Genomic DNA, 23,779 nt, shown 5'->3' with positions numbered 1-23,779 from the left:
ATGAGCATTTATGAAGAAGGATACAGGTTAAGAAAAGATGGAAGCACGGTGAAACCACTGCAACAGACAAAGTCTGCTTCTAGCATGCTGAAACTCCAGAAAGAAGTACTGCCTTCCCAATGCTATTCAGTTACAAATCTCAAAGTTGCGTTCTCTGTTACTCTCTCTTCATTCCATTTGAAAACTGAAATACTGCTTCCAAACCCACAGTTAATCCCTGCCTATGGAAATTTTAGTGCTAAGGCTACTTTGTTGATATTTTAACAGCAGAACAGATATGCAAAGGGACAGCCTTTGAGACAAACTGAAAGTAGTTTGCTAGCGTAAGCTTTTTTAAATCTTAAATCTACTTCATCAGATGGAGATCAAATTTACTTATTTTCTGCTGCCCTGCAGACTAGGACACGGAACAATGGCTTCAAACTACAGGAAAGGAGATTCCACCTGAACATCAGGAAGAACTTCCTCACTGTGAGGGCTGTTCGGCAGTGGAACTCTCTCCCCCGGGCCGTGGTGGAGGCTCCTTCTTTGGAGGCTTTTAAGCAGAGGCTGGATGGCCATCTGTCGGGGGTGCTTTGAATGCGATTTCCTGCTTCTTAGCGGGGGGTTGGACTAGATGGCCCTTGAGGTCTCTTCCAACTCTACTATTCTATGATTCTATGATTCTATGATTCTACCAGTAAGTCTACAAAAGCTTATGCTATCAGCTTCTTTCCCTCCATCACAAATGTGCTACAAGATCGCTTTGCATCCTGATGCTGACTAACACGGCTGTGGCTTTGAGTCAGTGTGGATATTAATAAATCAGTATAGTTATATGATTTATTTGTTATGTTAGCAAATTAGCAATTACTAGTAGGTTAAAAATGAATTACAACTGGCCACAATGGGCAAAAGTAGGGAATCCCATAGATTACTACCAAAAAGAAACTGATTAAAATGATATAAAATAATGTGTTAATGTTGCCATTCAAAATTATTACACGTAGTGAATCTAGAAATCTTTTTCCAAGCTCTCAGGTCATTTTATTGTATTCAGAATTAATCTTGCAACCATTAACTCCCATAGAAATATTTCTTAGCCTGTGTGGTCCTTCACAAAGATAGTCCAGTTCAGAGTGATCAAGTAGTATCTTATCTTAAAAGTGAATTATAAGTGGACAGAGCACATATTTCCTTTGGAAATTCCACTATAAATTATTTTTTCTCCTCCAGAGATTGTGTAAGTCACATGGAATGTTTTTTCATAATCTCCTGAAAATTGTATTCGTTTTTGCTAATTTTTTTAATAAAAAAATGAAGTATTACTACCATGGATTTTGTTTTATATCTTAACGGGTATTTTGCATCATAACATTCATTGTTTCAGTGGTCATTACCCAATAGAACGACTCAAGCAGGGTGTAGCAGAAATCCAAAAGAAAAACAAAAAATGAAGTTCTTGGTATTTCAAACTTTTTCCTACTACTCCTTGAATTATCGTTGTTTTCCCATTAAAAAATGTGAAGAATATTATGAATTCATCCAGAGCAGATGAGAGAGCACTTATTACCTGCATGTTGAAAACTTCATCAGAACTTTCGGACTGTCCAGTTATATTGCTGACCTCTGCAGAAGCTTGAGAGGATAATGATGAGGAAGAGTATCTGTTGACAGCTGGGTAACTTAATGGGCTGTTACAATCAAAGACGAGAACAAATGCCATCAACTGGGACTCAAATTTCAGCTCATCAAATAGCAATGCTAATAATCCAGAAGGAATTCCAGTATATTAATGCACAGAGCCATATATTCCTGTCTTATTCATATTCATGCCATTTTTAGACTTCTTGTTGACCACAGCAAAGCTACTACTGTATAATAGCAGGCTATTCTAGTGGAGTACTATTCAAAGTGGGGGTCCATGGCACAGTGCCAGGCCGTGAGCCATCAGCTACCACAGAAGCAATTGTAGTCAATGGGCACAAATACGGTATCAGGAAGATGTATCTGTTCCCGAGCCTGTCCAAATTTGATGCCTTCCTAACTGTTTTTTAAATACCATCAAGGAAGATATCCAAATAATTTTTTTTTACAATCACAATCTTATCAGCTCATATTGTCAGATATCCTTTTCACAACTGTCAAAATTTGGTGAAAATTAGATCACCCTCAAAAAGAAATGGGACATTTTTACCACTTACCTACGTCTAGGAATTACTCTGGCACCCTCTGGGCTCATAGAAACAGGCATTGAATTTCTAGATACGCGGGGGCTCCCATTCGGAAAATGGACTGGACTGGACTGGATGCATGCAGCAAATTCCTAAGAACATATTTGCATTTTAAGTAATAGAGATAAGAATTAAGAAGAATATACTGTGATATTTTGAAGACAGATTTTATATTTGCAAAATACAGTGCTTCTCTCCTACCTAGTATGATCTCTGGTTGTAGCAATCCCCAAAAGTATTTTTTCCCAAACCTTAGCTAAATGTTTAGCAGGAACAATAACACAGTGTAAGCTAAAGAAACTAGATGTTTTCAGTGCTTTGCCTTGATATGCTCTTTTCTTTGAGATATGAAATTGGAAGCATAGCAATACAGCCATGCAGCCAGAAGATGTCAGCATTTGTTGCTTAATGAATGTATTAACCATGATTGTGCAAACAGCCACCGCCAGCAGAATGCATCACTTACACCTCACAATATTAGTCCCACCTACCTGTATTCCCAAACTTGATTTCATCACAAAGAACTGGTCCACTAGTTTTTTATGTAATGGCCTCATATCTTGAGGGACAAACTTTTCATGCACAGCTAGTCCAAATTCTAGAATCTGGGCCTTTATGCACAAAAAAAAAAACAAGGAGAAGAAAGGTTAATTTTCTTTATATTTTTATACTTGTTGTCATGTAATTATACAACTCAGCCATTTTATTGATATCTTTCAAGAATGAAGTGTTATTAACACCAGTGATTGGCAAGTAAGTCAACATCAGAAGGGAGGGGCAATTGATAGGTTTTGGGAGAGAAGGTTTAGCACTTTGGGTATGTATCTTCTTGAAAATCTGGATGAAAAACCGGGCTGCATTTATTGCCAGGGAGTAACACTATGCACTCAGACCACTGCAGAGGCATTTATGAGAGAGTTTTGTTTATACAGGCCAATTTGGAACTTCACAAGAAATTATGGTCTATCATGACATAAGTTATTTTCAATATACCGTATGTGAGGCTCATTCACTACACCCCCTTCTTCGTTGACATATCTGAAATGTGGAGGTTGATGGAAATTTCCATCTGGTTTAAATTAACTAAATTTCAGTATTACACCCTATACCTAAAACAGAAATGGGAATCACCTGATTCTGTCATTTGACTGCAAGTTCCAACAATTGCAAGGGGTGACAGGAGTTGCAAACCAAAGTCATCTGGAAAACTGCAGGTTGCCCATCCCTGCTCCAAAGACTCATTATTCTTAATTGCCAGTTGCTATAACAGCCGAGCTTCATAATTCAATTTCAAACCATAGATCATTTCAAGGAAAACGCATTTAACATTACATTGGAGGAAAAACCCCAACATGCAGAAGTGAATAAACAATGAAATCCAAAACATCTGCTCTACTGGTGAAGGGAAAGGGTGGACAATCTTTGGCCCTCCAAATAACTTGACTGCAGCTCTTGTCACTCTTTGTCACTGTCTGAATTAATTATGGTTGCCAGGACTTGCTCCAGCTAGCTAGTGCTGGTCTTCAGGGTCAAAGTGCGGAGCCCTATAGCCAAGAAGGCCACCAAGTAGAAACCTAGAAATAATCTGGCAGTGTCAGAAACAAGCAACATCAACATCCTAGCTGGCCCAGGGGTACTAGGAAATATTTGGAGGTCAACAGTGCTTTCTTGGTTACGCCTGCTTTTGTTATCTTTAAAGTACTGCACATAAAGGCATATAAAATATTACAGAGGGTTGTTTTACTATTTTGCCTTTAAAAGGTATTAGCTGTGTGTGTCATAATGAACGTGATACACTGATGTAATACATATAGTTATCTAAAGGAGGCTCCTTGTGATATTGAGTCTGGTGCTTAAATTACCTAGCTGTACCGATCAATCAAACCATGCTGCCCAGTTCAGTTCACTGTCCGTTACAAAATGCAGAGTTTAGCTTATATAGATCTTTGTTAAGTGCTATGCTTATGGATTATTATAGCTGACAATAAGCAAGCTGCATTACAAAGGCTACTTTTGGGGAGAGGGGATGAAACCCTTCAGAAACATTGGCATTTAAAGAGCAATGAACTGCAAAGATTTAGCATTCAGAATAAATTATTTTTTAAAAGGACAGAATTCACATTGTAATATCATCCTAGGAATTATTTCTTAAAAAGCAGCATTGGTCTGGAGCCTCTTCGCTCCTTAGTTGAAGCCAGATGGCATCATTGTGACAACGAATTTCAAGCAGCATATTTTTTTTAAGTGCAAGCAATCACATGGCAAAATCTGCCTGCCACCCACTCTTCCATTTAGTTTGTGCTCCTAAACCTGAGAGAAACAGCCATTTTAAAAGATCAGAGAGTTGAGGTTAATAACATTTAGCTTGCTTGCTCACCCCTATCATTGCTTTCTGAACAGTCTACGAATCGAGGAGCCCTATGACAGTGGAACATTTCCATGTTAACACTTTTTCCCAGGTGCATATGCCAATTTCTTGCTACAACAGAGACTGACAACCTCAGCCAGAAGAGATAGCACACAGGATGTTTGGCCCTTCCTTTACCTGTTCAAGCATCAGTTCTCTCAAGCATGCGATCTTCTCTCCATCCTCTGGGTGAGTCAGGACATATTCCTTCACAAAAAATGCCTGAGCAGAATACAAGGTCATCCATGTTAGTTCAAAGTACATTGTGCTTACAAGAGCTCTCAGCGAAACCCACTGATACATGCTCAATTTACCTCGGTGACGGTACATGTTTTCAAGATGCACTCATTACCATAGGGTGAGTCATTCATCTTGAAATCTTAAGGAGCCAGATCTTTGTGTTCTAAAACCAAGGCTCTGTTATGAACGTCAGTTTAACAAATGTGCATATTTTATGAAACTGTTCATAATGGTGTCAATGTTTCTAGTTTTAGTAGTGCAAGTGTTCACTATTTTCCATTCCTTCCATTATAGTATTTTTTTTTTTTTGAAATAACCTAAAGCTGGGTGAGGGCCATTTAACTTTATACATTTCTCTAAGGTAGACGAATTTACTGTAGGACTCCCTCCAGAAGGAAGTCAGACTAACCATCTCTTTAGTATGCTAAAGATAAGCATTAAGGATTGTGTTTTAATAATGCCTTAAAAGTATCTAATGTCATTCTGTTACATTAAACACATCAGAGTGTGTCTTTGCCCGTGGACAAGAAACAAGCCAGAAATAACAAGTTTGCAGGATACCAATAGGATATGTTTGTGGGTTCCCATTTTGGAAACCAGTGAGTCAACCTTCCATTGGGAAGAAATGATTGTACTTGCTTCTGAGCTTCCAAAGAGCATGTCAGCATTTCCTAGAGATCTTGCAGTCGGATTATTAGAAGACATAATGGTGGGACTGCTTTATCCATAGGTGCCAAAATTCGGTGACTAAAATCTCATCCAATATGGCTCAGTCTATGGCCCTCCCTGTGTATTAGATAGAGCTTTCTTGCAGCTGAGTTGGTCACCAAAGGAAAATCACAGCCCAGTCTATATTGTTGACTGTCTTCAATTAGGCAATTAATATATTAGAGTGCATAGTAGTATATATGTATTGTTGGGCTTTCACATTGTCACCATGTGGGACAAGCTTTAGAGAAGATCATCCTATCTTCACTACCTTGGCTTATCTTTGGTGACTTTTTAAAGAAACATGTGCCTTTTAAAAGGCTGTCCCTTCAGCTCTCCCTTCCTACTTGCCAGGTCTAATCGTATCCTTCCTAGGAATTAATCATTTGGGGAGTTTTTTTAGACATTTAAATATATGGGTTTTTTAAAAAAAAATCCCTTTCCATGTCATAACTTTGGTTAATTTAATTTAAGTGCTTATATATGTGTGTGTTATCATTTTGTTGATTAATTTAGAGAATGTTTGTGTTCTGGACAGGTGATCACTTTTTTCTATATATAAAATATAGTGCAAATGACATGGTTGGGCTTGAATTTTCATTTTCTCATAGGGAAATTTTGGCTCATTCAGACTTCACCATATTTTTATTTGAATTCTTGTATGCAGCTTAAAACAACCAACAAATGGAGAACAAGTTATAAGTAAATCCAAAAATCAAAAGAAAAATGCAGTGAATGAGCAGCAGGAGCAACTGCTACCAAATGTAGAATATTACTATTGGGCCTTAAGAAGATCTCACACTGTAGTCCACAGCATCATCTTAATTGTCATTAATTTATTCTAATAATCATTAATGAGGAAACTTCCTTTTAAACAAAGGAACCACATTTGATCATGGTACAGGTACAGAGGATTGCAATCATTGCGGTGGGCTCCCCACGAGCATACAAAACACTCAACATTGTTCAGGCCTCCTCCTTCTCATATTCACATACATTCAGTCTTACACATCTACACACAACACAGACTCCATCACTTGTGCCCATTTCAGAACCATTATTATAAATAACATCATGCACCCAACACAAACACTCAAAGCTAAAATTCAGCTTGGGAAAAGCCTTCTATTTGTATCAACAGAACAGAATTTCCAAGCCCAATTTCACTAAGGAACATGAGTGTGTGTGTGTGTGTGTGGGGGGGGGAGGTTGGAGACACCAGGGTGAGAAGGATTACGACCTTCCTTCACATCAGAAGTACCCTCTCTAAAACAAAAAAAAGCACAACTATTAATGTTTTTAAAAGCCTCCCGTGCTCACCAGTGTTGGTGAGCAGAACTGCTGCTGTGGACCACATCTGTCCGATAGGACCTTAATAAGGTTTAGGAAGTCCCCAGATTACAAACAAAGTAGATTCTTTAAGTTTGTTCTTACATCCATTTGTATGTAAATTAGAACAGATACATTTTTAAGTGTAACTCCAGCCGAAATATGTTTTTAAGTTTTGGATAGCATAGTTTGTTTAGCTGGCAAAGAACTTGTAGAAGAACAACTGCTATTCATCCAAACAAAGGGGGTAGTATGGGATAGAGATTAAAGTAAAAAATTCATAAGACTGTCCAAGCTCTATGTGTAAGAACATCTTACCTCTTGGTACCTGGCAACTCCACCATTCACAGCTGCATCAATGACCCCATTCAAGCACATTGTGAGAGGGTTAATATTCTGCATCTGTCGAGTCTGACACTGACTGATCAGTGTTCTCAGTTGCTGGTTTTTATTTTCCAGCACTTCAATAGCATTCTCCAGAGGGCTCATTTCCACCTGGAAAACAAAAATGCACCCACCAATCTGTCTCTGTGCCAGCTATTTAATTTCTCATTTGCAACCACCAAAGTTGAGCAACAAAATCTGATTTCTGACATTTCAGCAAATATGTAATTTCTTCTCACTTTTTTTCCCTTCAGCAAGATTCAAAGATGCTCTGGGTTTCTACTGAGGCACTAGCAACCTTGAAGGAAGCTAGAATGATATGTAAAGTTTCTGTTTATAAAGTTAAAGATGGTATTAAAACCAATATTCAGGGCAATTACAAATTACAATGATATACATTTTTCTGTGAGCCTTGAGTGATAAATAAGTAGCCAAGCTATCATGCTGAATTACAAATATTAGAATTTATGAGCTTTACAGAATACAGACTTGAACAGTGGTCTACTTTACATAAATAAATTGGGGTTCTCCCCTGAAAACCACACATGTACACAGACACACAGGCAGAAGGAATGGAAAGACCATTCACAGTTACTGGCCAGGAACTCTGTTCTGGGAATAATAATAGAACAACAAGGATTCTGTGCAATTTTCTCCTCATATGCAATGTCCAAAAGTATTCTGCAGGAATAATTCTATGAAGAAAAATGCTTTTGGGGAGGGGGGTTGGGCATTGCAGTTTCCAGAAAACATGTGTTTTTTCTTGTAAGAATAAATCATTTGTAACACTTAAGCAATTCAAATACAGGAGAATGTCTCAAGGGCATATTCATTTTGTAGCACTGCAGGGAGAAATCTAATTTAATTATTTGTCCTCACTTCTTCGTTCTTGTTCAAGGATGAAATAGTCAGAGATTTATATCTCTGACACATGTACATACTTTCAGATAAAAACTTCTCATTCACAGAGATCAACTTCTGAAGTTGCACTTAGTTTATGGCTTAGTTCCTTTGGAAATGACCTGAAGCTGTTCAAAATGTAAATCTGAAATTGTATAATTACATATTGTGAAAGAATGTAGCAAGTTAGCAACACGTCTCAACCTGGTGCTCTCCAGCTGTGTTGAATCACAGCTCTTATCACTGCCCATCTAGTAGGACTGTGCTTAAAGATCATAAATAGTCACATTCCTACTGTAAAATAGTATTCAATAGGCATGAGTATTAGTAGACTGAAGTATCTGATATGGAACATAAAACTGAAGTTTTGGTTAAATGCTAATGTTATATCCAATTGTCCATCTAGAGTAGATCCAGAGAACCAATGGGTCAGTGGTCTAATTCTAATCAGGATTAGAACACACAGATTTAGATCTTGCACTTTATAATGGGCTAGAGACCCTCAATGTTAAGAAGTTATTGTACTATGTGATTTATTTTTTTAATTCTCATGATTTATTACTCCATCTACTGGAGCATGTTCATCTAATAAATCAAGTACACACACACACCCCTTAGTATGTAACTTATTTATAGAAAGTAGGTAAGTTCTGTAAGTAAGAAACTTACTTATAGAAATCTTTATTAAAAACATATTCCATGACTAAGAGATTAAAGTAAAAAATTCCATGATTAAGAAGAATCCTGAAAACAAATTATTGGGCAGGTTCCTCCTAATGGAACCTGAGTGTGAATCTCTTAACTTCAGATCCCAAAATAAATATATCAAGTATTAGCAGTTTAGAACTTTATCTTTATATACATCATGCCTATAGACACATCTTTCTATATTTAAATTTATTTTTCTTTTGTTAGAAGTTATTATACTGAGAGGTGATAAATACCCAAAGGGCTGTAATGTGGACAATGCAGCAAGCTTGTTTTCTGTTATTGCATTCCAAAGGATTGGACCCAAAATCAAATTACAAAAAAGGGAAACATTAGGAAAAATACTAACTCACTGTAGAAGGTACTGGATAGTAGAAATCAGGCCAAACGGAGAAAGACAGCGGTTTGGCAGTGGACTACAATACCTTGGAAGGTGTTGGGCTCGCCTCCATTGATGCTTTTTACCAGAGAGTGGACTGACCTATCAGGCATGCATTGCCTGTGGCTTTCTTCCATTGGTAGGAGGTTGTAGTAAATGTTTCCTTCCAACTCTATGATTCAATTATATCTCTACAGAGTTTGTACAATGGTTTTATTTTTATTATTATTATTGTTTCCACACATTTTACATCTCAGGAAATTATATACCACCGTCTTTCTCTGTTTGGCTTAATTTTCTTCTATCCAATATCTTCTATATTGAGTTAACTCATAACTATTTCATTTGTCATTCACTACTTTGATATCCAGTTTAATGCAGTGTCCTGACTGTTAGGATCCCTGTTAAAAACTTACAGTAACACTATCCTCCCCCATTTCCCCCATCTCCCCATACTCACCACTTCACGTTTCTCCACTTCAAACCAACGGGAAATTCCAGGCAAACTCTGCACCAAGATCAATGTAGTCCTCTCTACCCACAAACTCTGAGACAAAGAAAAACAAATTGCTTATCAGTTCGCTTGTTTTAATAAGAGAAAAGAGTGCCCACTGCTACCACACCTTCATTTCATTGCATTTAGAAACTATATTCCTTTCTCAAGGCATGTTATTTTTCTACTCAAGATGACAAAATGTAATAAGAGTTACAGAAAGAATGATTAAACAAAAAGAGAGACATAAACCAGCTCTTCTTATTCTATTGCTCTTCAGATATGTTGATGGAAAATTGAGATCCTGGCCGGAACGATGAAAATTAATGTCCAACATCTTTAGAGGGCACTGTTTTTTGGGAAGACTAATTCCCTTCCACTAAACATATAAAAAAGTACAAGGGAGTCCAGAGAAATGGACTAAAAAGAGGGGTCTTGCTTTCCATCCTAAACAGAACAGGAAGCAAAATAACAGTTTCGATGGAAATGTACAAGAGAAGATGATCTTCAGACAATGTTATTTGCCTTATGTATCTTTCCACTCAATAGCAGCAGCTAATATGAATAAGCACTAAGGCAAATATATTTACTTGCTAGATCTTCATTAAAGATGGTACAGTGTTCCCTCACTACTTCGCGGTTCACTTTTCACAGATTCGCTGTTTTGCAATTTTTCAATAAACTCTAAGAGACTATTATAAATAATAAAAAAATACAATTTACAGCCTAAAGAAGGGAGGAAGGAGAAGCCAAAGGGAAAGAAAAGGAGCCCAAGCAGCAATAGGAGGAGAAGGAGGCGATTTATCAACACACAATTGGTTGATAAAGACTTAAAATAGTGTATAACTACTAAAATAATGTATAAATACACTATTAAAATAATTATAGTGTCCCTACTTCACGGATTTTCACTTATTGCGGGTGGTTCTGGAACCTAACCCCCGCGATAAGTGAGGGAACACTGTTTTTAAAAATACAACTACTTCTGCACACTAAAGGGAGGTTTACATTGGTGGAGGCTAGTCCATTATGATAAGTGGTACTGTGTCATCCAGGGTCAGGTTAATTCCAACCTACCATATTACATAAAATCTAAAAACAACACTTACAATTACCACAACTTATTACTTATAACAAGCCAGGGTGGTGCTGCCACTGGCAATAGCTTATTTCTAAAATGGACTTACACTGCCTTATATCCAAGGATTATATCCCAGATTATCTGTTTCCAATTGGATTATATGAGTCTACAGTGTACATAATCTGGGATAAGCAGATAATCTGGGATCAGATCCTGGGATATAGGACAGTATAGATGCAGCCTTAGTTACTCATCCAATCTTGCCTTTGTAAAACTCAGCAGGCATGTTCTTCCCCACAAATATGTGTAAGCAAGCATACACATATTTTTCTCCTCCCTTTAGTGTGTTTTCATGAAATTCCAGCAGCCATAGAATCTATCTACCTCAGGCTCCACACAGAGGCCGGTAAAGTCCCTACGAGCCATTTAGGAAAGGAGGAACAATGAGAGTTAGGAAGGAAACATTGACAGACCTAATTATATTGAATTGTCTAATGAGCGACTTAAAGGAGGAGCAAGTAGCTAGCATGCTGGTGCCTGGGCTGGGCGGGGGGGATTGCTAATTTGCTAGTTTTGCAGTGATACTTCCGATATTTCTTTCACCGCAGCTCTGGTAGGGAAGGGAAGAAGAGACACATGGTTTGTTTTACTTGATTGGGAAATGTAATAGTGCAGACAGCAAAAAAGCTGTCTTGAAGAATGACTCATTATTTTATTTGCACACAATTCCGAGGCGCAGAAAACTAGTTGCTGTTCACTCCCCAGGAGTACTTTCTACCCTGGGATTCACTTTGTTATGCACCTAACTTTATTTGCATGCCATTTGGACTGAGTTGCAGCAGACAGGAGTGAGACAGCGATTATATTAATGTGTGCTTGATCTACTGATTTCGCTTGGACTTCATAACTCGGGACCAAAAAGAGCAGTAATTTGATGGATGGGCTTTAGAAGGGACTTTTGTGCTGTCAGCTTTGAAGATCGGTAATAATGGTGGTGGGTTGGAAAGGCCTGAGTGGCTGTGGGACAAAACGAGGACAATTAAGAGAAAGTGTGGCCACGAGTTGCGTATTGATTTTACATCTCACTACATCTGCATAAGACCAGACAAAAGCTGCTGGTCAAAGTCCACTTTAACAGAGGAAAAGGTTTGCAGAGCTGAAGGCAAATGTAGGTATGAAAAGTAGATTTAGCTGCTAATGATGTGATTATTATGTGCCTTCTGGTTATTAACATCTTATGGCAACCATAACATAAATGAAGTTTTCTTGGCAAGATTTGATCAGAATAGGTCTTTGCTTTCTTCTAAGCCTGAAAGAGGGTGACCTGGTGAAAATTATCAGCTGGGTTTCCATGCATTCAAATGCTGTTCTCCAGGGTCATAATCCAATACTCAAACCACTACACCATAAACCACTACACTATTTACTTTCTGCTGCTACCTGAGGATCTTATATGTTATTGATGTTAACATGTTATTACTATTTTAAAAGACAACCTCTGAGGATGCCTGCCATAGATGTGGGCGAAACGTCAGGAGAGAATGCTTCTGGAACATGGCCACACAGCCCGAAAGACATACAACAACCCTATTTTAAAAGATGTTGACAAGGAGAAAAATACAGACCTAGGACAGTTGTGTTTGCAGCCTTTGTAGACAGCTATGTCTTAGTTCACTGCCAAACTATAGGAGATGAGTCTCCTCCATAAAGCTGAATTTGTTTGCTTCTAGAGTGATGTGTATTATAACAGAGAAACACACTATGTGGTGCTGATTTAGATCTGAGAAAATTTGCACAAGTGCTGCATCCTCAAAAAATGGTTTCCCTCCTAACCCCACTTCTAATACACTTGGATATGGATTTCAATGTTTAAATTTGCATTTACAGAACTTCAGATTTCCCATTTAAACCAAATTAAGTGTAATAAAAAGCACTTTTATCTAGAAAACCATGTTAAATGTATGAACCCATACATTTAAAATTGGAGCAAAGGACTGTTTATTTGTGCTAAACTGACTTGCCAAAATATCAAACTCATTTTTCAAGTACTCATTCTCTCATTGGCTATTTTCTATGCTTTTAAACAAAATATATGCCTATATGTTTTCTCCAAGACTTCTAAAAGACAAATGGACAAACAAGCTACTTCTAGAGAGGCCTTACTTTCATTTCCCCCCTTGAAAATCAATTATAACTTTCTTTGAAATACAATATTTCCAGTATTTGTCTCATTTCTTATATGTGGCACAGATCTTAAATGTGTGTTTAGGGCATGTATCAAGTGGCATATAGGGATGTGAAGTATCCGTACCAAGCCTACATTCCAGACAGGGTGTAAGGTATAAGCTTCTACTGGTGAGAGGAAAATTAAAGTAACTTTCCACTAGGGATATTTGTACAAATCCAGTGACATGTAGGCAACTCTGCCACATGATCTGGTTTCCTACGACATCTCTATTCAAATAAAATATAGGAAATAAATCAAATGCATGTTAATTAAAGCTGAGAAAATGACTTACCTTGAATTCATTGTCCTTGTCTTTGGTCCCTTTGTGGAATGGCCTGTCATATCGGAATCGCCAGATGTGATTAACTTTATAAAAACTTTTGATGTTATCCGGAATGCCTTCTCTCTGCAATACTTCTTGGCTTTCCGGAATTGGTGTCACAGCATAGATTTGCAGATCTGTGTATTTGTTGTAGGTTAAGGACAAAGCAAGCTTACTACAAGCAAAGCTAAACCAACAATGCATGAGTCCAAAAAGGACAGTGAAACTGTACAAATAATGGACAGGCAAGTTTCTAAACTGCCCTGTTGGGAAAAAAGTCAAATTGCAAAAAAACAAAAATAAAAAAAACTTCTGGAAGCCTCCAGGAACAGTATTTTTTTTAAAAAAGCCTTATTTTGAGATGTACACATGGGTACATTTCTGTTTTGTTTTGCTTAATACCAGAAAATGGCCTGTCACTTCCATGTTCTGAAAAAAGCATGGGAGAAAATACATTTTGGGATGGGGTAATTCTAGGAACAGCCATTCTTTCCCTAAAGCAAAGTATAGAGCATTGTTTTGGTATGTCATGTATGTTTCAGTACTTATCCATTGGGATGTATTCCAAGAATACCCTGTGAATAACAAACCCTATGTTTTGACTACATGTGGACTTGAAGCATACCAGAAAAAAGCACTGGAGGACTAGAGAGGTTCACAATAACTTCCAGGAAGGAATATTTTTTGGCGTATGAGTAAGTAAAATCATGGATATGGAGTCCATGGAAAAAGGAGGATGGAATCAAAATCACAAATATTTGTATTGCGTCCTAATTTGAAAAAAAAAAAAAACATTGTGGAAGAAGTCTCTCTGTGGCTGTGCCTGAAGAAGGCAACATTGGCCCTAGATTCCTAGAGGTGACCCATCCCTATCTTTGACCCTATTACTTAGGATCACTAAGAACCATGGCAAATATATTTCTCGCCATGGCTTCTGGTATATCCAGATCAGTACAACGTCACCACTTGGGTGAAAATATAAACTGAATCATATATATGACATTATAGTAAAAATCAAATCTTTCCAGTCTAGCCCTCTTATCTGGTTGTTTTCTTAGACCAGGGGTCCCCAAACTAAGGCCCGGGGGCCGGATGCGGCCCTCCAAGGTCATTTACCTGGCCCCCGCCCTCAGTTTTATAATATAATATTTTATATCAGTTTTAATAATATAATATATTGTATATACATATAATATTGATGATAATCATATGTTATACAATATAATACTAGTAGTAATACCATATAATAATATTAATTATATGTTATATATTACATATTATTAGTAGTATAGTGGTATAGTTCAATATAGTAATATATAATGCTAATATTGTGTTACACTTTCCATTGAAATTCTAATAGGTTTATGTTGGTTAAAATTGTTTTCATTTTTAAATATTGTATTGTTCTTTCATTGTTGTTGTTGCACTACCATTGTGCAGTATGCATAGGAATTTGTTTGTATTTTTTTTTTCAAATGATAATTCAGCCCCTCAACAGTCTGAAGGATTGTGGACCGGCCCTCGGCTTAAAAAGTTTGGGGACCCCTGTCTTAGACCCTCTCTCCCATTTCTGCAAGCCTGGCGTTTCCCCCAAACATCCTGACACCTCATTCTGGTTTCTCAGTGATGCTACAGCTATCACAACTCAGCATCTGACTTTGTTGTTAGCATACACAATTGTATTTTCAATCATTTTTAAAAGGATGCTACTGTCTGAATTTGACTTTTATACGCATTCCACTTATTTAAATAACAAATGGATCTCTCCCCCACGGCCCCCTCCAGCAATTTGTGTGTATATGAGGCAGTGGATCCTAAAGTTAGGCCTCCAAATATGACTGGGCCACAACTCCCACCATCCCTGACCATTGGCCATTTTAGCTGAGATCTCTGGGAGCTGACATCCAATAACATCTGGCATAACAAAATTGGGAATCTTTAGTTTACAGTGCATTTTACTGTCAGTGAAGTAGATACATTGTGCCTCCGCTTGAAAGATGGTTTCATCGGGCTGATTGGCATGTTGCATAGCAATGGCATGTGGGAACTCATTTAACATCCGCTGCTGAAAGGCCTCCAGACGCTCATAGTCATGGCCTCGGCAAACAAACTCTTTGTTCTGGACAGAATAAAAAAGACAGCAAAGGGGATTCTATGAACGTGATACAATATTTGGAGGGGGGGGGGGCAGGAGTAATCAGCATTTGCTTTGGTATTTCTTTAGCTGCTTGAGCACAACCCACACTGCAAAATACAAGTTCGAGATCAAAACGTGGAAACATTTTCCCACTTAAAGTAAAATGCTTTCCACTTATATTCGATCGCTCAGATGTCCCATTACTGCATTCTTTTTGTTATGTTCGGCATGCTTCTAATTACTGCCTGTGATCATCCCTTGAACTTATTATGGTGCACAATTTTGTTCTGCATGATTACTTCATAAAAGAACTACTCTTAAAAGAAAGCTCGAAAGAAAGATAATGAGCTATATTCATAATCAATAAAACATGAAACATAACAGCAATCTACACTACTGGAGAGAAAGTGGCCAACAAGCCGTGAAGATATAAATAAGAGGAAAATAACCACAGGGGCTACAAAACAACACACTTATTCTCAGAAGAAACCCAATATATTTCCAGCTTCTTCTGCTTTGTCTCTCTTCTTCCTTTTGTAACTCTCTCTAAAGGATAATTACTTTTACCTCATCTCCATTCTTTGCTGTCTCATAGCCACCAAAATAAAATAAAAGCCACTCTATTTGGGAAGAATTGCAGAAGAGGAATCTTTAAAAGGAGTTGGAGAAGCACTAGTATTAGTTGCAAGGTGGGAGGACCCTTTAGAGCACCTGTGGATGTTTTCATCTATTGACTCATGAGACAATAATGTTTATGAATTCTAAAGACAATCCATGTTATTGATTGTGGAAGTTGTATCAGCTTTTTCTTTAGCTGAATACTTGAAAGACCCACACAAAAACTGCATAGATTACGGGCCTCTCTGTCAAATGAACTGGTTAAAACTAAACATTTATGAAATTGCATTGTATATTTGTAGTTTTATGTAAATTAACGTGTTATTGATTTTTAATGTATTTTATGTGTTGCATGGCACCATCATGTGCTATTTTGGAAGCCGCCCCGAGTCCCTATGGGAGATGGTGGAGTATAAATAAAGATTATTATTTTATTGTATGACACAGCAAACAAGATAGACATGCTGGATTTCATATCACAAAATCACAAGTCGAACACTTCCCAAGTGTCTAGGACTGTGTGATGTATTTTCGGATGATGCGCGCAGATCCCAGTAGGGTGGCCTTTTGCAGTTGGCCGATTGTAATTTTGTCAATGTCTATTGTTTCCAAATGCCAGCTGAGATCTTTTGGCACGGCACCCAGTGTGCCCATCACCACCGGGACCACCTGCACTGGTTTCTGCTAGAGTCTTTGAAGTTCAATCTTGAGGTCCTGATAGCGGCTGAGTTTTTCCTGTTGTTTTTCGTCAATGCGACTGTCACCTGGGATGGCAACATCAATGATCCAAACCTTTTCCTTTTCCACAACTGTGATGTCTGGTGTGTTGTGTTCCAGAACTTTATCAGTCTGGATTCAGAAGTCCCACAGTATCTTTGCGTGCTCATTTTCCACTACCTTTGCAGGTTTGTGATCCCACCAGTTCTTTACTGCAAGGAGTTGGTACTTGAGGCATAGGTTCCAATGAATCATTTGCACCACATAGTTGTGCCTCTGTTTGTAGTCTGTCTGTGCAATTTTCTTACAGCAGCTGAGGATATGATCAATGGTTTCGTCGGTTTCCATGCACAGTCTGCATTTTGGGTCATCAGCTGATTTTTCGATCTTGGCCATAATTGCATTTGTTCTGATGGCTTGCTCTTGGGCTGCCTTCTGTCTCCTTCATTATTATTATTATTATTATTGATGAGTTTTGCCCCCAAATATTATAGATTACAACAGGACTTTTAATTGTTCCTGGGAAAATCTAACCATTGTGCTGATTGCCACTAAAATCATAGAGAATAAGGGAGTCCAAAGTGAAGAGGCAGATTATAAAATAATACCAGGGCTTTGATTCTGTGGTCTCAACTGTATATCCATTTATGGAGCAGTCTATGTTGTACATTAATCAGAAGTTGTCAATGAAATAATAGGATGGCTAGGAAGGAGCATTAAAAAACCCATTATCACTTAAAAGTGATGTAAAGAAAGAGGAAAAGAGAGAAGATGAAAGTCTTATGATTTTGCAGGCCAACCACATGGGGGTGGGGGGCACTGGGGGGGCTATACACAGAACCGTCCTAATATATCCCAGACCCCAAGAGACACTCTTTGGTAATCTTACATTGTTTATTTATCTCAACCACATCAGACTTGTCCTACTAACATCAAAGGGGTCTTCTTCCACTCAACAGCGGCATCCTCTTCCTATGATTTTTGAGACATGGCTATGCCACCAGCGACCACTACTGCCAGGAATTGCAAATCCTACCACCGCACGAATTGTGAACTGAATCTTCTTCACAAGAACCCACCATTTCTGTATAATTTCCCTACTGCCTGTGGCAATTCCTATTTTCCTTCTTGCAAAAAGACATCAAGGGATGTACCTACTCATCCCATCCCATCGCCCTCTACTATATACCTTTGGGCTGGTTTGCTGCAATCTGATTATGCAATCTACTTAAAAGCAACCAGATACAAACAATTACCACCTTGACAACGACAGGAGCGTGAACTGTGCAGAATTTTCATCATGTACGACTGAGCCACTTTGTGTTGCTATGGTAGCAGAAAACATTTGGGGAAGCAGATATAAATACTGTACCTTAAGTCAACTTTAGATTCCAGGAATGGCTTTTTAAAAGGACTCTTAAATGGGCATTTGGCCTAGAAGCTTGGGTTTGATGGACCAAAAGGACACTGTCAATTGCTGTTAGATGAACTCACTGTATATGGGACAATTTTATCTATTTTTAGTTGCTTTTAAGGAATGAATTGGATTATCCTCCCAAGCTCCAAATCCCACCCCATGGATTGCTTCCTGAACAGCAAGCTCAAATACATCCATTAACATCAGCAGTCCTTCTCAAAATGGTTACAGGGAGTGAAGTCATGCCACTTCTTGATGTTATTTTGAGAGGGACTGTAAAGAAAAATTGAGGTATTTAGGGATAGTACAAGATTCTCCAATGCTTTAGGAATGAGGGAATATTTTTATGTATGGAGGGCTTGTCCACAATTGCCCACAAAAATTGTCCACAATTTGTCCCATTATCATTTTAAAATTAAGAAACGAGGGAGGCTGGTAGGAGCTCGAAGGGCCAAAAAAGTAGGATTTAGTAGAGATACGCTGCCCATAATCTACAATTTGAGTTAACCTCACCTGAAAGGTGAGCGTCAAAGCTTTCAGATTCCATTTTGGGACCTTGGCTAAAGATCGTGTGGCTTCAATATCCACCCAATATGCTTTCTGGCATATTCTATTTCTATCCCAATCCTATCTTCCATATCTCGCCTGACAAAGAATCCTGAAAAACTTGAAGGCTCCTCTTTTTAATGATATTTTGGAGGGCCTAATAAAGGTGTTACCTAAATCTCATTTCAGATTTTGCATTTTTGGACTCTCTTGAGACTTGTATCATTGATAACTATGCCACTACAATAAAATTCATGTTCGGCTTTCCCATAAAAACTACCAGTCAAAATCAAAAAGAAAATGTAAGGGAGCCACTGTTTGAATCAAACACAAGGTTGTAAAATTAATTTGAGCCCGAGAGTCATACCAGTGACATGAAGAATGATTACAGAATTATAAAATAATATGAATCTGGAAGACCTCACAAACTAAGGGCAATCCAGCTACGTTTAAATGTGAATCAAGCTGTTTTAAGTGACAAAATGGGGAGAGGCAGAAAGAGACTGACATTTGAATGGTGCAGAAAGAATTTCTCAGGCATCAGCACTAGAATTTGGGAGGCAGGGGAAGAAGCATTTGGCACTTGCAGAACATAATATTATGCTAAACTTAGTAGTGCCACAAAAAACAAGTTTAAAAATGAGATACTTACTCGTAAGAAAAAAGGAAACTTTTTCCCGTAAAACCCAACCCGGAAAAACTCTGGCTCCAAACGCTGCTGATCCATTATTTTGTCATACAAAGAGGCTTCCATCACCTGCATAAGATGCAATACAGTTTGAAAAACATCTACACATACTGTACTTCTATAAAGAACAGAATTCAATTGTATTGTTCATGTAAGCAGTCCCATACTATATATATTAAAATGCTTGTGAGCGGACATAACAATGCAAACATTAATAAGTTCTGATGATCACAAAATAATTAGAAAATTGAGGTGAAGACGGTAGTTGTACTTCTCTTATTTTATATCTATGATGAATTATAGACATGTTTGCTGTTTTCTTTCTCCCTCCTACACCCATGTTTGGTATATTTTGCTATTTTCCTTCTACCCTCCTACGTCCTTTACTTTTTGCAGTTCTACTTTGTCAGCTGAAAACACTTTATGACTGTTTTTTGCAAGCCATTCTATCAGCCTTTGTGGAGACAAGGAACAAAGAGAAGGACTAAAATCCCTCCTGCAAAAATTAATTTAACCCAAGAAATCTAAAAAAGACTATAGACTATCTTATCAACTCAGTCTCTTAACTCTGTAGAGCTGGAAACCACCCCCATCTAAAACTCCCAATGACTATACTGGGGTGGAGTCCCAGATGGTGCAGTGGGTTAAACCCTTGTGCCGGCAGGACCGATGACATGAAGTTTGGGTTGCTGACCTGAAGGTTGCCGATTCAAATCCAACCCAGGGAGAGTGTGGATGAGCTCCCTCTATTAGCTCCAACTCCATATGGGGACATGAGAGAAGCCTCCCACAAGGATGGTAAGTAAAGGTAAAGGTTTCCCCTGTCATTAAGTCCATTTGTGTCCGACTCTGGGGGTTGGTGCTCATCTCCATTTCTAAGCTTAAGAGCTGGCGTCCATAGACACCTCCTAGGTCGCCAGCATGACTGCATGGAGCGCTGTTACCTTCCTGCAGAAGCGGTACCTATTGATCTACTCATAGTGCAAATATTAAGACACAAATAGTGTTCAATTCAGCAAGTACTGCAGAATGTCATGCCACAGTCCACTTCAAAGAGGGTCATGACATGCAGCTGTTAATAAAATGCTGTAGTATATAAAAAGCTAGATTGCTAGATTGGCAGAAGCTGGGGCTAATAGCGGGAGCTCATTCCGCTCCCCAGATTCAAACCACCAACCTTGAAGCCAGCAATTTCAGCAGGTTTAACCTGCTGCTCCAAGGATAGAAAGTAAAACATCCGGGTGTTCCCTGGACAACATCCTTGTAGATGGCCAATTCTCTCAGACCAGAAGCAACTTGCAGTTTTTCAAGTCACTCCTGACACACACACACACACACACACACACAAAACTAAACTGGGGTGAACAATTATTGGGGATTATGAGGATCTTGGAGGGATGCACTCTCCTGCATCATCCAATGAACCCCAAGATTTTAAGATAAATCACCACTTATAGAGGGGGGGGGAGTCAATATTAAAGTGAAGATGTGGGGAGCTATAGTCCAAAAAGTAAGTTTTTCAAGCTATGAAAGTAAGATAGCTCTGCGTTTACCACGGAATCACATTTTAATTTATCAACAAGATTCAGAAAAGAGAAATGCATTAAGTTCTCTAATTGTTTAGTGAAACTATGCGTTTGCACAAAACAGTTCACTCCCATACAGTTTATATACAAACCATACAGCTACAGCTCTTTGTTTATTAAGAAAAAGTAAAATGTGTCTGCCTAAAAGTCCCACTGTCTTTAGTATGGATTGTTCTCAGGGGAGAGAACACAGAATTACTGCCTCAATATAATATAGCAAATAAACTGCATCCATTAAGAGTATCAGGTACCAAACAACAGAGCATCAGAATAATTTGGAAACAGAAGTTTCACGTTTCTGGGGCAACCAAACCAAAAAAGATGTTGAATCTACAATTTACTTTTTCTACATGTACTTATCTAGAACTGGATTTGATGTTTCCCTCTTGGTTAAGGAAAAGAGCATCATTGTTTTGATATGAAAGGTACCTTGAGAAAATTAAATGTTTGCCTTGTTGACTACCCAAAGCTGTTTTTATATTTATTCTTAATGACTCATAATACACCGAGCTTTATTACCCGCATCTTGCTGAGGTTTCTGTAGTCATAATAGCTTTCATACTGCTCAGCAATCTTCCTGCACAAGATTATGCCATTCTCCCAGCACTGTAGACAAACAAGGAAGAGGAACGTTCAACACAGAGAAGAAACCTAATGCTTTTTATTTGTTTCAAACAGATTTTCATGTGTCTCCAGTTGGCATTACATGCTAACATTAACCAGTACTTTCAAGTAACATTAACCAAATGGCAGAAAACATCTGCTTATGAGAACTGACAAGTGCCATCCTCTTTGGGAACATTGAACTGCATGTATTCACAAGTGCTGAGAATGCTTGCTGATAAACCACACCAGTGGAGAATACCTGGGATCCTTTCATACTGGACAGTTACGATATTATGATTCCACTTTAACTGACATTGTTTCATCCTATGGCATCCTGGCATTCACGGTTTAGGGAAGAATATTTACAATTCTAAGTGAGAAAGCTCTAGTACCTCACTAGTCTACAAATACCAGATTCTGTAGGAAGGATCAATGGAACTTCAAGTGAATCTCGCTGTATTAGTTCCCTATCTCCCTATACAAGTCCCACAACCTTCAGAGTTACAGCTGGTGAGAACCTTGGAAAATGCTTTCTCTGTGGCTGTTCCCATGTTATGGAATGATCTCCTAAGAAAGGTTTGGTTGACCCATTCCTTGCACTCCTCCTATGCTTTATATTGAATTTTATTTAAATTCTGAATAGCCTTATCTGTATTGATAAATATATGTGTGAGATGTCGTCTGTAAAGGCATTATGCCAGGCCCTATCATACATTATTGGCGTGAAGGAGCATAATGCAACTGCATACACAACAATTTGCCTTGGGTCTCATTCTACCATGCTGCTCCCCAAAGTTCAAGCCATTACACTGGGCTTGAGCTTTGGGCACCAATGTGTGAGGCACTAACATAAATTTTGGTGCCTCAAACATTAACCCTGGTCCTGAGTGGATATGACCTGCTGATTTCAAAAATGGCACCAGTTTTCCCCTATCAGCTCAAGTTTCTGAGATACAGAACATATGCCACATCCCAAATGCCATCTGCACCCATAGAAATCCATGCTAACCATATCATGGTTATCCATGAAATCCATGAAATCCATGATAACCATATGTTCTATTCAATACAATTTTCTGAATCAGCATCTCATAGAATCATAGAGTTGGAAGAGACCTCATGGGCCATCTAGTCCAATCCCCTGCCAAGAAGCAGGAAATTACATTCAAAGCACCCCCGACAGATGGCCATCCAGCCTCTGCTTAAAAGCCTCCTAAAAAAGGAACCTCCACCACAGACCGGGGCAGAAAATTCCACTGCTGAACAGCTCTCACAGTTCAGGTGATGTTCAGGTGGAATCTCATTTCTTGTATTTAAAGCCATTGTTCCACATCCTAGTCTCCAGGGCAGCAGAAAAATCTCAAACAGGCCAAAAAACCAAGGCACCAAGAATTTTTGAAGAGTTGGGCTGTGTTATCCACATAATAGGATAAATATCTGAGGCATGCAATTGTTTGCATCAGTCATGTGGTGTTCCAGGATGTGAAGATGCCTAAATTGATAGATGTCTATGTTTACAGTAAGGCATCAGTGGAAGTGGAAGGGCTAGAAGTTGAGAAGCTGGGCATTTCTATCCATAGTGGCTTCAATATCAAGGGAAGAAACCAGAGTTCTACTGTTAGACACATTCAAGGACTGGCTATCCAGTAAGATCCCTAACCTTGTTTTAGAAAAATATAGCATGAAGTGCTTTTCAAAGTCAATTCAGTTTCAGAACATTTTTCCATGGAGCATGTGATCCCCTCATTAAAAGAAAAGCTCAATATTTTTGTGGGCATATGGGAAAAATATTATATGGCATAAATGAAAAAAATCAACCCAAATAAATTACTTGAATGGAATATATAATTAAAACTTACTTTTCCTCTGTCAAAGTTCTGAATTATAGTGAGATGAAGATATTCTTTACGTTGCCACTCGGTCTGCATGGGATAGTTCAGAAATTCTCGCAGCGGCCGGTCTGACCATTCCAATAGTTCATCATATAATAACAGTGTATAAGCAGCTTCTGCCATGTGTTACAAGTAAACAAGCAAAACATTTGGTATAAAAATATCAACAGAAGAAAATAGC

At 38.3% G+C, this 23,779-nt stretch overlaps 1 protein-coding gene across 12 annotated transcripts in view; it reads right to left on the bottom strand.

Annotated features, from left to right (window-relative positions):
- dock4 (dedicator of cytokinesis 4) overlaps positions 1-23,779 on the bottom strand; it is a 329,858-nt gene that overhangs the window by 14,904 nt on the left and 291,175 nt on the right. For all 12 annotated transcript variants that reach the window (XR_010006703.1, XR_010006702.1, XM_062982447.1 and 9 more), the window contains 11 exons: positions 23,566-23,714; positions 21,620-21,706; positions 19,479-19,583; positions 15,369-15,510; positions 13,362-13,528; positions 9,729-9,815; positions 7,216-7,392; positions 4,759-4,842; positions 2,705-2,824; positions 2,184-2,305; positions 1,553-1,673 (listed from right to left, as the gene is read on the bottom strand). Coding sequence is in view for 10 of the 12 variants with exons in the window: in XM_062982447.1 (XP_062838517.1) it covers positions 1,553-1,673; positions 2,184-2,305; positions 2,705-2,824; positions 4,759-4,842; positions 7,216-7,392; positions 9,729-9,815; positions 13,362-13,528; positions 15,369-15,510; positions 19,479-19,583; positions 21,620-21,706; positions 23,566-23,714 (1,361 nt within the window). In the remaining 2 variants the exon portion in view is untranslated. The remainder of the gene's footprint in view (positions 1-1,552; positions 1,674-2,183; positions 2,306-2,704; positions 2,825-4,758; positions 4,843-7,215; positions 7,393-9,728; positions 9,816-13,361; positions 13,529-15,368; positions 15,511-19,478; positions 19,584-21,619; positions 21,707-23,565; positions 23,715-23,779) is intronic.

The sequence above is a fragment of the Anolis carolinensis genome, chromosome 5, assembly GCF_035594765.1.
Source record: "Anolis carolinensis isolate JA03-04 chromosome 5, rAnoCar3.1.pri, whole genome shotgun sequence".
Lineage (NCBI taxonomy): Eukaryota > Metazoa > Chordata > Lepidosauria > Squamata > Dactyloidae > Anolis > Anolis carolinensis.
The sequence above is the reverse complement of the archived record's forward strand: the minus strand, read 5'-3'. Positions and strand labels throughout refer to the sequence as shown.